The sequence below is a fragment of the Cibotium barometz genome, chromosome 45 (assembly GCF_041138505.1).
Source record: "Cibotium barometz isolate CiBa-2024 chromosome 45, ASM4113850v1, whole genome shotgun sequence".
Taxonomy (NCBI): domain Eukaryota; kingdom Viridiplantae; phylum Streptophyta; class Polypodiopsida; order Cyatheales; family Cibotiaceae; genus Cibotium; species Cibotium barometz.
In genome coordinates, this window is record NC_141090.1 from 27,406,003 (window position 1) to 27,423,008 (window position 17,006).

Below are 17,006 nucleotides of genomic sequence, written 5' to 3' on the forward strand. Positions count from 1 at the left end.
GTGCTATGCCCTGCAAAAGAAGAGTAGACCACCACTGCAAAGCATTGCCCTTGAGAAAAGTGGCAGCTTTCCTCACCTTAGAGGACTCTGTGTAATTCCCACTAGAAAAAGCAGCATCAAACTGCTGTAAAAAGGTAAGTGCTTTCAATTTATCTTTGGCCCCACTGAATGTATCAAACTTCACTGCAGCTCCCCCTTCCTTGTAATCCTTCGCCTTTCCCATAGGCGTTAGATTATCATATGGAAGTGGTTTCGCAAGATTGCTGCCCCCAACATTCATGCCCATCATTGGGTCAACATTTCCCATTCCCACACCAGGCATACCATACATTCCAGCCATGTTTCCAAACATTCCATTATGCATACCTGGCTGCATACCACCAAACATATTGCCTTGCATTCCAGGTTACATGCCCCCAAACATATTTCCTTGCATACCGGACTGCATACCACCATACATATTCCCCTGCATACCAGGCTGAAAATTAGCTCCAAAAGGCCCGTGCATACCCATGCCTCCCTGAGGGTAACCCCCAGTCATGCATTGGAACACCGAACTACCACCAAAATAACGTGGATGCATATTCTGCTGAGGAATTGATGGCTGTCCAAAGAAGGAACTCTGTGAGTTTGCTCCATAAGCATGCTGCATGTTCGGAAACTGGCCAAGAGATGGATCCTGTGGGATGGCACCACTATGACCCTGAGGAAGATTCTTAGAACGAACCTTCTTCTTCTTTTTCTCGGGCTCTGTGCGGGATCTCATAAATTCAGCAAATCTCTCACTCTGAGTGAGCTGCATAAATACATCCATAACACTAGCCAAACGATCTTTGAACCGAGCATCATCATCCTCTTTACCATGTACATCCTCTGGCTGTGTTACATCCTCATAAGGCTCAGCATCTGCAGCCTGTTCTCCTGCATGAATATCCTCAGAAACATCTCTCAGGAGAAATCTCTTGCTCTTTCTCTTCATGATAGAAGTACTCATCCTCTGTATCAGACATGTTTGCTGAATTTTTCAGCGATGGCTTTCTTCGAGGCAACCACGAGCTCACCCCCTTCAGAAAGTTGATGATTGGTCCCGGCAACGGAACCTTGAAACTGGCCTCCGATAGAAACCAGAGTGCGGTAGACTAGCAGTCACCCGTCCACTTGTAGTCTAGATGTGAAAACAAAACAGATTGGAGCTAGAGTGCCCAAATCTGAAAACAAAGTGACACCTGTTGGCCCCAAAGCTTGGCGCCCCTTGCGGTATTTCTTTATTCAATTTCAAAAGTATGAAAGGCTGAGTACAACAAAATCAGCCAAGAGATTACACCTGTATGTCCAATCTGACAGCCCACAATACCTCTTAGCACAGAGGATTCACGCACACAGATCTGTGTCTCAAAGCAAAACACTGTGCCTCCCTCTGATCAGCCAAGACCACTAAGCAGGGCAGCCATGAGCATACATCTGGCATATCTCAAGCACATGATTCAACATCTCAGCTCATACATACATGTACTGTTCAACCTCTGTCTCCACCCTTTTCAATCTGCCATACCCCTCCTCTCACAAGGGGCGAGATAGCTCAAATCTGCAACAACAGACATAAAGCAATAGAAAGAGAGATAGATGAACAGATGCAGAGCTTACCAAAATCAGCTCGTGGATCTACACCGGAGGAAGTAATGGTACCAATCTGTACTTGCAGGCACTTGTTTCAACAACCCTGCTTCACACGTGTGAGTGTACTTGTCTGTACCTTCCTCTTTGCATCCACCTCAGTGCTGTACTTGACTGTATAGTTCTGAAAATTTGTACTGCACCAATCCGTACAGGCCACGTGTCACTATACTTGCATACGCCGCCTGCAGCCAGTATCTGTACCCGACTGTGCCTGCGCAGCCAGCCTATACCAGATCTGTCCAGCGCCGCCAACAGCTGTACTGTCCAGTGCAGTTGTACCTGAACTGTCCGTACACTGTACCTGCAGTTGTACTTGTCTGCACAGCCTGTACCAGCAACTGCAGCTACCTGTAACAGCCACCGCCCACTCTCTTGGTGCAGAATTCAGTCAGCGCAGCCTATACCTGCAGTCGTACAGATGAGTACGGGTGCTGTACGGCCTATTCTAGCACACAGAAATCAGCAACCAGAAATCTGCAGCAGCCGACTTGCTCTCTTGCTTTTCCACGCTTCCCCACAACACGTTTGCTCCACGATTTCCAAAAAGGAGAGAGAGAGAGAGTGTAGAGAGAGAGGCATGCACTCCAAAAGTGGAGTTGCCTCCTCCCCAAAATAATCCTAGGGCCCCAACTTTAATAAATATTAAAGTTCCCTAGGGGCCACTAAGGCCTAGGGGCAACCTTCAATAAAACATTAGAATTCTAATGTTCTAGTTCCCCCCTTCACACCTAGGGATGTCCACACATCATTAACTCTGTCCGGGCACCCCTCATGTGAATCATTCAATATTTTGACTCAGCAACCACCATGCCCACACTTGTGCTGTTCCATTTTCACAGGGCCATGACAATACGGTACGATACCGTATGAGAATTTTCGGTACAATATGAAATTTTGGGATACCGTATGATAAAATACGGTTTTTTTAATTAAAAGAACACCCACAAACATAGACATTTTCAATTTGGAAGGGTAGAGTCTAGAGAAGTTGTTTCAAACCAAAATATCATTAAAAACAAGTTTGAAGTGACAAACAAAAGTAGAGGTGCGATGCGATCATGCGCGCTAGGCGCGAGTACATAAACCATAGAGGTGCGATGCGATCATGCGCGTAGGCGCGAGTACATAAAGCATAGAGGTGCGATGCGATCATGCACGCTAGGCGCGAGTACAAAAAGAGAGGCTAGAGCCAAGGCCCAAGGAGAGACTAGACAAAGGCATCACTATCAGAGCTCTCGCTGAAATCATCCTCATGAGAAGAGGACACATCAGTGGCCTCGCCGAAGTCGCCATCGCTAAGAAGATTGCCCTCATCATCGAACTCGGGCTCTCAAAGCTCATGTGAGAAGCCAAAGGGAGCATCCTCATCTGCAAGAGCGAGTGGAGCTACCCGAACCACGCCGCACATAGGTATGCACTATGTCCTTGGAAGCACCACGAACCGTGCATCCACGACTTCCTACTTGCACTCCTCTGCCACTACCTCCACGCCCATGACGAGTGCGAGTAGGTCGTCGATCAAACGACTCGAGCTCTCGATAGATCTCTGCATAGATCCTCTCCTCCTCCTCATCTTGCACTTTGTTTACGCTCTCAAGAGTGCCCCCTGTGAGCTTGAATGCATCCACATTCACTTACATTGTACAATGATCAAGTGACAAGCAATGTATTAGAATTTAGTTTCAAATTTCAATAAACATTGAAGTTTGAAATTTGAATACTTATAACTTATAACTTATAAGTTGTAACTTATACCTGTCTCGCCGATTCCATCTTTTGCATTGCGCGCACCATGTGCAAGTTAGCGCGGCAATACACTAGCCGCTCTAACTGTTGCGTGCTCAAGCGATTGCGTAACTTCGTGTGTACAAGTGAGTAGGAACTCCAGTTCCTCTCACATGCACCCGAAGAGCAATCCTGAGCTAGGATTCTCAAAGCCACCTTTTGGAGGCTTGAGAGCGCATACCCAAATGTCTCCCACCAAAAGAGGGGCTTCACAAGGGATTCCCTCTTCCAACAGGTAGTAGATGCAAACGCGGCTTCTCCCCTTTGGTCATTGTAGCTTATGAGCTTCTCAAGGAACTTCCCATGGCGATCCTCCGGCAATGCTTTGGACAAGTAAGCATCTCGGGCTTCAAGTAGCTCCACGTTGGTGAAGAGGGCGGGTGATTTGTAAGTCGGATGCAATAAAGCGGCAAGACCATGGATAGGTTTTCGCATCCACTTCCATCTCTTCTCCAGAATGGCCAACATACCATCGCGCTTCTCCTTGTCGATGGAAGGAGAAGCGCGCAACTCTGCTATGGCCTCTCTCATGAAGTGAACGAGAAGGCCCATGGTGGTTCCCTCCATGTCGGTCATCCGCAATATCCTATAGAAGGGCATGACCGCAATGACAATAGTGTGGACCTACTGCCAAAACTCCTCCTTTAGGCAAAGCCATTGGCCTCCGCCGATTCTCGCTCATCCCACTCATTCCACATTGTGGAGACCACTGTTTGGCGAAGGGAGGATTTCACATCGTGGAGGCGCTCCAAGAGGAGCCATATGTAGGTGAAGCATGTAGAGGAGGTGGAGGCGGCACCAATGGAGGCGGGAGGGGAGGATGTATCACAAGGCGGGGAAATGACCTCATCATCCGCCCTTGAGCTTCTACCACTATCACGGTGAGCACCCAATCCACCCTTGATCTTGTTGAAGATCTCATCGGATATAGCAAGGGGGACTTCCTTGCATGGTGCAACTTGCCCCCCCACCTTTCCAAGATGTTGGAGAAGCCTAGTAACTCCACTTGTGTATTGTTTGCCACAATACTTAAAGTCCACCTATATGACTTGGACTTTCCATCGGCTTTCTCTACATGGATAGCATGCACATTGAAGGCTTCATTCTTCTCCCTCGTCATTGTAATAGCGAGAGAGAAGCTAGAAGATTCAAGAGATGGATAGGCTTGAGAGAGAGAGAGAGAGAGAGAGAGAGAGAGAGAGAGAGAGAGAGGCTTGAGAAAATGAGAGAGTGAGGCTTGAGTCTTGATCTTGAGAGAGAGAGAGCCTAAAGGCTTGAGAGAGAGAGAGGCTTGAGAGATGGCCTATGGGGGAGAGAGTGGCTTGAAAGTTGAGAGTTGAGAGAAAGAGCGAGAAAGAGAGAGAGAGGGGGGCTTGATGGTCACTTGAGCAAGACTCAAGAGAGAGGGGGGGGGGGGGGGGCTTGATGGTCACTTGAGTCTTGACTCTTGAGTAATCAAAGCCTTGAGAGAAGCTTAGGGGGTGGGCATTTTATAGGAATGTTCAATGGGCCATGGCCCATGGCCCATGGCAATGGGCCAAGCAAAGGCCTAAACACATGTGACATGTGACATGTCACATGGGCCACAAAGCAAGCCAAAAACGGCCCTTAAAAGGGTCATAAAACGGCTACAAAACGGCGCAAGAAACGGGTAGCGCAACGGCTATAAACGGCTAATTGTACCGTACGATATGTACCGTACGACTCGTACCGTACGAACCAGTTCGTACCTGTACGAGAAACAACTATGCTACTATTATAAGCAAGCTCAATCTGTGGAAGATACCTTTCCCACTCAGAACGTCTCTTGGAGACATACGACCTTGTCTTCCATACATAGTTGTTTCTCGTACCGGTACGAACTGGTACGGCACGATACCGTATGGTACGATTAGCCGTTTATAGATGTGGCTCCTATTGGAGCGCCTCCACGATGTGAGATCCTCCCTTCGCCAAACAGTTGTCTCCACAATGTGGAATGTGTGGGATGAGCGAGAATTGGCGGAGGCCAAAGCCATGCAGCGGCTTTGCCTAAAGGAGGAGTTTTGGCAGTCGGTCCACACTATTGTCATTGCGGTCACGTCCTTCTATAGAGTATTGCGGATGACGGACATGGAGGGAGCCACCATGGGCCTTCTCGTTCACTTCATGAGAGATGCCATAGCAAAGTTGCGCGCTTCTCCTTCCATCGACGAGGAGAAGCGCGATGGTATGTTGGCCATTGTGGAGAAGAGATGGAAGTGGATGCGAAGACCTATCCATGGTCTTGCCGCTTTATTGCATCCGGTTTACAAATCACCCGGCCTCTTCACCAACGTGGAGCTACTTGAAGCCCGAGATGCTTACTTGCCCAAAGCATTGCCGGAGGATCGCCATGGGAAGTTCCTTGAGAAGCTCATAAGTTACAATGACCAAAGGGGAGGAGCCACGTTTGCATCTACTACCTGTTGGAAGAGGGAATCCCTTGTGAAGCCCCTCTTTTGGTGGGAGACATTTGGGTATGCGCTCTCAAGCCTCCAAAAGGTGGCTTTGAGAATCCTAGCTCAGGATTGCTCTTCGGGTGCATGTGAGAGGAACTGGAGTTCCTACTCACTTGTACACACGAAGTTACGCAATCGCTTGAGCACGCAACAGTTAGAGCGGCTAGTGTATTGCCGGGCTAACTTGCGCATGGTGCGCGCAATGCAAAAGATGGAATCAGCAAGACAGGTATAAGTTACAACTTATAAGTTATAAGTTATAAGTATTCAAATTTCAAACTTCAATGTTTATTGAAATTTGAAACTAAATTCTAATACATTGCTTGTCACTTGATCATTGTACAATGTAGGTGAATGTGGATGCATTCAAGCTCACAGGGGGCACTCTTGAGAGTGTAAACAAAGTGCAAGATGAGGAGGAGAGGATCTATGTAGAGATCTATCGAGAGCTCGAGTCGTTTGATCGACGACCTACTCGCACTCGTCGTGGGCGTGGAGGTAGTGACAGAGGAGTGCAAGTAGGAAGCCGTGGATGCACGGTTCGTGGTGCTTCCAGGGACATAGTGCATACCTATGTGCGGTGTGGTTCGGGTAGCTCCACACGCGCTCTTGCAGATGAGGATGCTCCCTTTGGCTTCTCACATGAGCTTAGAGAGCCCGAGTTCGATGATGAGGGCAACCTTCTTAGCGATGGCGACTTCGGTGAGGCCACTGATGTGTCCTCTTCTCATGAGGATGATTTCAGCGAGAGCTCTGATAGTGATGCCTTTGTCTAGTCTCTCCTTGGGCCTTGGCTCTAGCCTCTCTTTTTGTACTCGCGCCTAGCGCGCATGATCGCATCGCACCTCTATGCTTTATGTACTTTTGTTTGTCACTTCAAACTTGTTTTTAATGATATTTTGGTTTGAAACAACTTCTCTAGACTCTACCCTTCCAAATTGAAATGTCTATGTTTGTAGGTATTCTTTAATAAAAAAAAACCGTATTTTATCGTACGGTATCCCAAAATTTCATATTGTACCGAAAATTCCCGTACTGTATCGTACCATACGGTATCGTACCGTGACAACTATGCTTCCATAGTCTAGTCTTCTCTGTTTGACTACCCAACACAGGATGATCTGAAGATGACATGCTCAAACGTGTTTCCAATTTGGAGAACATTGATTGCTAGAATTGTGCAATGAATTTGGGACGCTTGTCACTGACAATCTACTCGCGTAGTTCATAGAGCTTATAGAATTGCTCCACGAAGAGTTGAGCCAACTTGTGACTCTTTATCCACGACTTGGTAGGAATAAAAGGGATATATCCTTTGCTACCACTGTTGTACCAAACAAAAATTTATTTGTTGCCTTGTCATCAAGCTTGCTTCTCATCTGTTGAGGCACATGGGCATATGCAAGACAACCAGAAACCCTGAAGTAATCAACTTTAGGCTTTTTATCATACCAAGCCTCATATGGAGTGATGGTTTTCAATGCTTTTGTAGGGCATCTGCACAAAACATACGTAACACACATGATTGCCTCCATCCAGAATTTATGAAGCAAACCCTTGCCCTTGACCATACATCTTGCATAGCATATAGTGGCCAGCCCTTATAGAGCATAAGGCCTAGTTGGCCAGCCCTAGGGCATGGACAGGCTGTCGGCCAGGATGTGTTGCAGCCAAATAGACATCATGTGGATGCTGAAATTCAGCAAAATCAATAGCATGTTATGCATGATGATGTAGAAGAGGTTGTGAGAGAAGAGCAGACAGCTCTACAAGAGGCCAGATCAGTCCCTCGTCCGAACTTTGCAAGAGAGCAAACTCTTAGCTCCTCTTAGTAGTAGCAAGACGGGCTGGTTCTAGGAATGACCCGCATCATGCGGATGTTGCTTGGTTGATTAGCTTGTGTGATGTTGATGAGCCAAGCTCGTTTGAAGAAGCTCAAGAACTTGAGCATTGGATGGAAGCTATGTAGGATGAGATGAATCCATACATAAAAATGGCACTTTGGATTTGGTGGATTTGCCTTCTGGCAAGAAGGCAATTGGCACTAAGTGGGTGTACAAAAAATGAAGAGGAAAGCTGATGTTACTGTTGATAGGTACAAGGCAAGGCTTGTGACCAAAGGATATGCATAGCAAAAGGGCATAGACTATGATGAAACTTTTGCACCTACTTCGAGAATGACCACCATGAGATGCATGATTGCATTGGCTGCTTATCATGGTTGGAAAGTACATCAGTTGGATATTAAGATGGCCTTTCTTAATGGGGATTTGCAGGAAGAAGTGTATGTAACTCAACTCATTTGCCTCCTGGCAAGAAGGCAATTGACACTAAGTGGGTGTACAAAATGAAGAGGAAAGCTGATGGTACTGTTGATAGGCACAAGGCAAGGCTTGTGAACAAAGGATATGCACAGCAAAAGGGTGTACACTATGATGAAATTTTTGCATCTACTTCTAGAATGGCCACCATTAGATGCGTGATTGCATTGGCTGTCCATCATGGTTGGAAAGTACATCAATTGGATATTAAGACAGCCTTTCTTAATGGGGATTTGTAGGCAAAAGTGTATGTATCTCAGCCCATTGGATTTGGGTCAAAGGGTGAGGAACGGAAAGTATGTAGATTGAAAAAGGCATTGTATGGCCTTAAAACAAGCTCCCCAGGCTTGGTATGAGAAGGTACATGCTAATTTGACCAGCCAAGGCTATCAAAACAGTCCGAGTGAAAGTACCCTCTATGTCAAGGTGGACGAAGAGGATTTGATTGTGGTCATCCTCTACGTGGATGACATGATTCTCACTGGGACAAATGAGGATAAAACACAATATTCAAGGATGATTTGGAGGTCTCATTTGAGATGTCAGATCTTGACCTATTGCAATTTTTTTGGGCATTCAGTTTATGTAGACACATAGGGCATTGTGCTACTTCAGTCCAAGTACATAAAGGGGTTGTTGGAAAGATTTGAATTTAAGGATTGCAAGCCTCTTTCTACTCTAGTAGAACCCGAACTTAGGTTGAGCATGTATGATGCCTGCAAGAGAGCCTTTTGATAGCACATATTACAGCCAAGTTGTGGGCAAGACCAAACATACTGTGTCTCATTTGAGTAAGTTTATGCACAGTGCAGGGTCAAAGCATTGGCAAGCTGTGAAGCGAGTGTTTTGGTGCTTACACAAGGCACCAAGGATCTTGGATTGTTTTATCCCCGCGCGGGGCTTGCCGCAGGGGGGGGGGGTGAGATATTTACTTGCTTATAGTGATTCAGATTGGGCTGGTGACTATGACACCAGAGTGTCCACAAGTGGGAATTGCTTTTTTCTTGGTAGCTCATGTGTATCTTGGTTGAACAAAAAGCAACCAACTGTGGCCACATCATCTTGTGAAGCTAAGTACAGGGCAGCTTTCACTACTATAGTTAAGTGTGTATGGTTGGGGAGATTGATGGGAGATCTTCATGGGTGTTAGCAAACACCCACTCCCATTCTCATTGACAGTCAAAGTGCTATGACTGTGGCAAGGAATCCAACTTTCCATGCTTGCACGAAGAATATGAGATTCATTATCACTATGTCAAAGAGGTTGCATGCAGGGGAGATCAGCTTGATCTATCGTCCTACACATGACAACATTGTAGATCTGTTTATGAAGGCGTTGCCTCGAGAGAAGTTTAAAGCTTTCCGCAAAGCTTTAGGCGTACTCCAATTTGGAGAGTGATCTACTACCCTATACACGTTCACACTATCACCATAGGGGAGATGTGTAGGATTACACGTGTGGTAGTGACCGTGTGAAAGGGGGCTTACTAGGGGTAACTTTTTCCCTCTACACATTATAGAGGTTTTTTCCCCTTGGACATTTTGTGTCTGGACACCTATACTTTTACATTTCGGGTTTGTACCTAGGGTACTTGTGGTTGTACACATCTTATCACTTCATTCTTGTATATCCACTCATCCCAGCGCTCTATTGCTCCCTACGCTGTGTTCTTACTGTTTTCTGTGTATTTCTGCTGAACATTAGGGATTCTCAGAACCCAACACCTCCCATGCCACCAGCCGTGGTCCACTGAAGTTGGGACACGGTGCGGCTCCCCCGAAGCCACAGATGCATCGAGGGCTTGTTTGCGTCCTCGAGAGAGTAGGGTCAATGAACCACCACCCTAGCCTGGTGGAGTCGGCATGTGCATGTGCATGTGCATGTGTGTGTGTGTGTGTGTGTGTGTGAGAGAGAGAGAGAGAGAGAGAGAGAGAGAGAGGCATCATGCCAAAAGGCAGTTTATGACGATTTTTTAATGGCAGGGTGTCGGCATTTTTAATCGGAATGGAACGGTTCGCCCATTTTATGAGAATGAAGGGCATGGAATCTGGTTTCCACCCTCGGTCAGTGACAAAGTTGGTGGTAGTTTATTGCATGTTTCGTGTCATTTGTGGTCAAGTTTAAGGTTTTTGGTGTTAGAATCACCAGTAGGATGAGGTTGTTGCATGTAATATACTTCACAGCCATGAATGAAAAACCCTGGATTGAGTAATAATTTTAAAGATTCTACAATTTTATTACCCTTTTTTAAAAGGCTGGACAAGATATTGATATGCGACTGAAGATGCCCATAGAATTGCGCATGCATGCCATCATGAAGAATTTCTATTATCCACGTAGCTTCCAACTCTAACATCAAGCAAAGACAAATCTACAATCCACCTAGGAGCTTGCAGCTCTCAACAATTACATTTCTTCCATTGGATAAAGGATTCAATTTAAGCCTACAAGAAGAATGACAAAAGCACCATCGATGCAAAGTAATAGACATACAAACTCACAAAATATCAAAGCTCATTTGTGCAATAGTAAAGTGGCTTGGAGTGGTAAATCTGCAAGTAGTCTTACAATGCCAATATGGAGTCAATTGAAGGATGCAAGGAGATTGGTTGAAGTGAGAATCTCGACCAATCCACGCTTGATACATTAGTGGACTTGCATAAAATGTGGCTGAAAATTGGTTGCGAAGATTACACCCATGCAAAACTAGGTGGCTTGTGGTTACTGGACCAGGCCCGTACCATAGTTGTGCTGCTTCAACTAGGACAATTCCCCTAAGCTTGGTAAGAGAAGTCAAAATTGTGAATAGTGGCTTCGTAAGAGCTTTGCTTTGGACTCTTTTATAGTGGCTTGGTAAGAGCTTTGCCATTGCTAGTAGTGCCATCAAAAGAATTTGGATGTTCCTTATGGTGCTTCTTCATCCAGCATTAAAGGTGCAGCAGTAGTAGTACGACAACATCCAAGGTCTACAAAGCTTGCAATATAAGTTTTGTGAGTCTTATTAAACCATTTTTATAACCGTTCTCTAATACAAAAATGTGATTGGATCTTTTGCCATAGATTGTTCTCGACTGTTGAGACTCTTATTAGATCTTCCATCATAGCATGGTGCATCCAAATTCTTGTTGGTGGAGGCCAACATAGTATCTCCATAACAAATGTAAAGTTTACCATAGGCTTGCTTTTGTTGCAGGTAGTACAAAGCAATTGTTTGCATTTTAGCCTAGAAAAATACTACCCCCTTGCCTTCTCTCTCTCTCTCTCTCCAACAAAGGGGCCCTCTCTCTCTCTCTCTCTCTCTCTCTCTCTCTCTCTCTCTCTCCAACAAAGGGGAAATTCTATCAAATAAATTTGTCTTTTTTTTATTATACGTGTATATATGTGTGTGTGCAAAGAATCTAGGACCTAGGTGTTAAATGCTTCACGTGTCCATCTATGATCTTCATCTATTCTCGCTTGGTACTTGATGCTTCTTTAGACTATCTGTGATTGGGCTTATAGATATGAATTCATGTGTAACATGCTTAGTCTCTCAAGAAGTATAGTACCATCTATGAATTGATGCAAGATTTAGGATGTCTTCAAGCTTTTGGTTAGTCAAAGAAAGATCAGTACATCCTCCACACACATACACACATCCTTTTTGCAATTTCAATGGCTAAGATTGTTTTACAAAATGCCTAATATCATGGATTTAATAAATGTAATTTGATTATTTTCGTCTTCTTTTGAATTGTTGGCTAAATGATTGCAAGTCACTTTGTGTAATTGTGTATAATCAAAACACTGGATTATAGAGTGTGCACAATTAAAACACCATCTTTGTGGTCGTGGGTTTGATTGTCATTGGAGTTACTACTGTACTAAGGGTGAGGGAACTGGAGCTATATAGAAAGATTAAGTTCTCAATTCAAGTTAATTAAATTGTTGATTATGGCTTGAATTAGGGTTTAACTAGGGCCTTGTCGCACAATTTAAGCTTGAATTAGGGTGCTTCGTGGGGGTGATTAAGGGGCTTTATGAAGGGCTCAATATCCTTGTTTGCACTTGATCCGTCCCTTCTTGAAAGCTCTTTGGTGCCAGTTTTTCATCCTCTCACGTCTTTCATATTGTCACCTCTGGTTTTCCCTTTTTCTAGGCGAGAGCGAAGATGCTAGGATGGTCTCTGTGTGTGTGAGAGAGAGGGGTCATCCGAACAGAGTCCCTACGAGAGAAAGAAAGAAAGAAAATTAGATTCATGTCTATATATGGAAGGCCAAAATGACCCATGAGACAATTTACACAATACAAAGATAGAAAGAAAGAAACAAACAAAATTAGATTCACCCCTATGGAAGGCCAAAACAAAATGACCCATGAGACAATTTACACAATACAAAGGCCATAAAGGTCTAAAGCTAACAATAGGTCTAAAGCTAACAATCCAATCCAGCAATAGAAAAACTTCCCACGAAAGAAAAGTTCTACAGATATCTCTAATCATCTAGTAGATCTACAATGCCAAGCATGAAAAACAATGACAAGCACGAGATATTGTCATCTCTTATCTCTAGAATTGTAAGTCGTAACAAGAGCAATATGTTGTGGTCGAGATGGCCATGCCAGTGGCAATGTCAACTTTTCTTCTTTACGGGCTACTCAAACTGTCTAATTCTATAGGCTTCCGTTTGAGTTTTGCATTGGGGCTAGTTCTTCTGCAATCCATATATTGATACCTTTGAGTATCTTGGACTGTTTGAGAAGCTCAATCTCCTTCAAAGCTTAGAATTTATTGCATAATTGCCTTGTGCACTTTACAGTAGATCGCATAATTGGCATGGCTTTAGCTAATTGTTCTCTAAGAACCCCTCCTTGTCTCCCTCCATCTACCATTTCTCACATAAATCGCCCATGTGGACATGGATGGGTTTTTTATTGCCTCAATTCCTTGTCCGTCACTTCAAGACTGGCAAATCGTCATGAACCACTGTCTTGATGTTGTGCAGGTCTTCCGTGATCTCTACTTTCACCTTAATGATGATCTCTGGAGGATCAGACTGTGTTTGTTTGTTTTCTAGGATCGCAACGTAGCTCTTGAGTTCGAGGACCCACCCGCCCTGTGTGTGTGTGTGTGTGTGTGTGTGTGTGTGTGTGTGAGAGAGAGAGAGAGAGAGAGAGAGAGAGAGAGAGAGAGAGTAGAGTAGAGTAGAGTTAACATCTCTTTTTTATTAATACACTTTGCAAAAAATACTAAGTGAATAGGGCCTTTTGAGGATGTGCACATAATGCAGTAAGCATCCTTCAAAATTGTTCCAAAACAGCACATGAAGTGTGCTGCAAGAAATGCACAGCGGGGTGATGGAAAAATGAAGTAGACAGAGGAAAAATGAAGTTGGAAAGATACTATGTGAAGACTCTAAATTACTTACTTGCATAATTTCTTCATAAAAAGCTTACATATTTATTGCTTGAGAGAAGGCATTCAAATCCAAAATCTTCTACTCAAATTGTAATGTATAAGAAAGTCTTAAAAACTCTCCAATTCCTCTAACTTCTCCTACTCACATGAGCCACTCACAAGACTGCTATCAATGAGAAGCACTGCAAAGCAATTTAAAGGAATCAAAAGCATTGCAAAGTAGTTTAAAGTACCAAAAGCACATAAAAGCAGCCAACTGCTTTAAAGCAGTGACAAGCCTTGGAAAACAGTTCAAGTACCAAAACACATGAAAGCAGCAAACTGCTTTAAATCCTTATAAAAGCACAAAAAAACACCAAAAAGCACATGAAAGTAGCCATCTCCTTTAAAGTAGTGGTAAGCAATGCAAAGCTATTCAAAGCACACAAAAGTAGGAAACTAAAGCACTTCAATGAAAAGCACTTAAAAGCAGCCAACTGCTTTAAAGTAGTGTGACAAGCATTGCAAAACAAATAAAAAGTACTTGAAAGTAGCTAATTGCCGTAATGCAGTTACATGAAAGTAGGCAACTACTTTAATTCAATTAAAAGCCCTACAAAGCAAGCAACTTCTTTCAGCAATTTAAAGCACTACAAAGTAGTTAAAAGCACATGAAAAGCACTTAAAAGCACCCAACTAGTAAGCATTGCAAAGAAGTTAAAATCACATGAAAGTAGACAACCACTTTAAAGTAGTTTAAATGACTTCAAAGCAGTTAAAAGCACTTAAAAGTAGCTAACTAGTAAACACTGCAAAAAGTAGTTTAAATGACTTCAAAGCAGTTAAAAGCACTTAAAAGTAGCTAACTAGTAAACAGTGCAAAAAGCAGTTAAAAGTACATAAAAGTAGGCAACCACTTTAAAGTAGTTTCAAGCACTTCAAAGCAGTTAAAATCACATGAAAAAGATTTAAAAGTAGCCAAGCACTTAAAAGTAGCCAACTACTTTGAAGTAGGACAAGCATTGCAAAGCTGTTAAATGCACATGAAGGTAGCCAATTGTTTTAAAGAAGTTTAAAGAACTTAGCACATGAAAAGCACTTAAAAGTAGCCAACTACTTTGAAGAAATGACAAGCAATGCAAAGCAGTTCAATCCACATAAAAGTAGCCAACTCCTTTAAAGTAGTTTAAAGTACATGAAAAGCACTTGAAGGAAGCCAAGTGTGGTGAAGCAGTGTGTTAAGCATTGCAAAGCAATTAAAAGCACATGAAAGTAGCCAACTTCTTTGTCAAAGCAGAATTCAAATTTAGGAATTTTGGGAGATTTTCAAGTTTTTGGCACAATTTTGAGAATGGGTCGAGTTTACTTTGAAGAAGGAAATCTAAGAGTTTAGGCCCTCAAAATGACAAAAATTATAAATTGTAAGGAGGTTTCAAAGTGCTCCCACAATTGACACCACTTTTGGGTCCACCTTACTTTGCTTTCAACCTAAAGAGGAGTAGATCTTGAGAGAAAATATAGATCTATTTTATCACTATTTTAGTGAAAATGATTATTAAAAAATATCACCATGAAATATTGACAATCCATCAAGTGGAACAAGAAGATGAAATAAACATAGAGTTAGAGATTTAAAAAGAGAAGCCCAAAGACCCACTAAAAAGAAGCCAGATTGGTTGTCTAGAAAGAAGAAAAAGAAGGTAAGAAGCATCGATTGGGAGTTCAAGAGGATGAACTTATTGAGATCAATCTAGGTAAGGACGATGTGCCCATGACTAGCAAGTTGAGTGCAAATCCTGAGTAGGAGCGAAAGGATTATAGCAAGAAAAATCTGACACAATGGCACTTTCTTCTACAAAGGATAATACAACGTAACATGCTTTGCTTCATGTGAAGCAGAGCAACATGGTCAGGCTCATCACTCCTACCAAATCTCCAAAAGCCCGCTGGATTGGAGTTTCAAGGAATTTTATATCATACAATTGGATTTGGAGACAAGAAGATAGAAGGCAAAGACATGATCCAATAATGCATATTAACATTGATGCTACCATTACCCTAGAAATTGCAGCACCTCATGCCTCGCTATGCATGAATCGCATGGACGCCATGCATAGGCCTAGGAGTCAACACCTCAAGGCAAGGGTCATCGAGGTGGATTTCCAAAAAGCCAAAAGAGAGAGAAGAGCTCAAATATGGCAACCTCAATAGAAGACAAAAGGCCTATAACTTAACGTATACTCCAGCTAGAAAAATTCAATGTGTGCCTAGAGGCAAGGCAACACACACGAAGATCCTAGCCACCTTGGTCGAGACATGCCATGACAGATCTAGATAGGACTCTACTAGCTCAGGAACAGACATGCTAGGTGTTAGTAAGTGAGCTAGCTTTAAGGGTTCCCAGCTAATGGCTTGCCATTTCAGCGCTAACAGCCTGCCAAAGCCACGTCATGCCCGTACCATATAGTTGTGCTGCTTCAACTAGGACGATTCCCCTAAGCTGGAGGCTCTCAACTATAGTTGTATAGCTTCGACTAGGTTTGCAGCACTTCAAAACTCACAGCCGAAGCGAAGCATCATGAGACTCTGAAATGCATAAGCAGCACCTCCTCCGTGGATAAGCATTTTAGTGCTCAATGAATTCCTACCTCATGGAATGTGCTTTTATTGTTTTATTTACCTTAAGCATAACTAGCATTCGCTTTGGACTCTTTTATGTTGTATTCCGAAGTATGCTATGGAGATTACTATTAAGGTTTTTGAGAAGTCAAAATTGTGAATAGTGGCTTGGTAAGAGCTTTGCCATTGCTAGTAGTGCCATCAAAAGAATTTGGATGTTCCTTATGGTGCTTCTTCATCCAGCATTAAAGGTGCAGCAGGAGTAGTACGACAACATCCAAGGTCTACAAAGCTTGCAATATAAGTTTTGTGAGTCTTATTATTTTTATAACCGTTCTCTAATACAAAAATGTGATTGGATCTTTTGCCATAGATTGTTCTTGACTGTTGAGACTCTTATTAGATCTTCCATCATAGCATGGTGCATCCAAATTCTTGTTGGTGGAGGCCAGCATAGTATCTCCATAACAAATGTAAAATGTACCATAGGCTTGCTTTTGTTGCAGGTAGTACAAAGCAATTGTTTGCATTTCAGCCTAGAAAAATACTACCCCCTCGCCTTCTCTCTCTCTCTCTCTCTCTCTCTCTCTTTCTCTCCCCAACAAAGGGGAACATCTTACAAAGTAATTATTGTCTTCTTCTCCCCCCTCCTCTCTCTCCAACAAAGGGGAAATTCAATCAAATAAATTTGTCTTTTTTCTATTATACGTGTATATATGTGTGTGTGCAAAGAATCTAGGACCTAG

At 43.3% G+C, this 17,006-nt stretch overlaps 2 protein-coding genes and 1 pseudogene across 2 annotated transcripts in view; 2 read left to right on the plus strand and 1 right to left on the minus strand.

Moving 5' to 3' along the window:
* LOC147612585 (uncharacterized) overlaps positions 1-10,503 on the plus strand; it is a 114,752-nt gene extending 104,249 nt beyond the window's left edge. The window contains exon 4 of the mRNA XM_086783193.1: positions 10,247-10,503. Coding sequence (XP_086639319.1) covers positions 10,247-10,420 — 174 coding nt within the window. The 3' untranslated portion in view covers positions 10,421-10,503. The remainder of the gene's footprint in view (positions 1-10,246) is intronic.
* On the minus strand, positions 2,885-3,897 carry LOC147612586 (uncharacterized; annotated as a pseudogene).
* On the plus strand, positions 4,913-6,718 carry LOC147612587 (uncharacterized). Its single transcript, XM_086782867.1, has 2 exons — positions 4,913-6,171; positions 6,293-6,718. The coding sequence occupies exons 1-2, from the start codon at positions 5,368-5,370 to the stop codon at positions 6,716-6,718; spliced, it is 1,230 nt and encodes a 409-aa protein (XP_086638993.1). The 5' UTR covers positions 4,913-5,367.
* Positions 10,504-17,006: the final 6,503 nt, after the last annotated feature.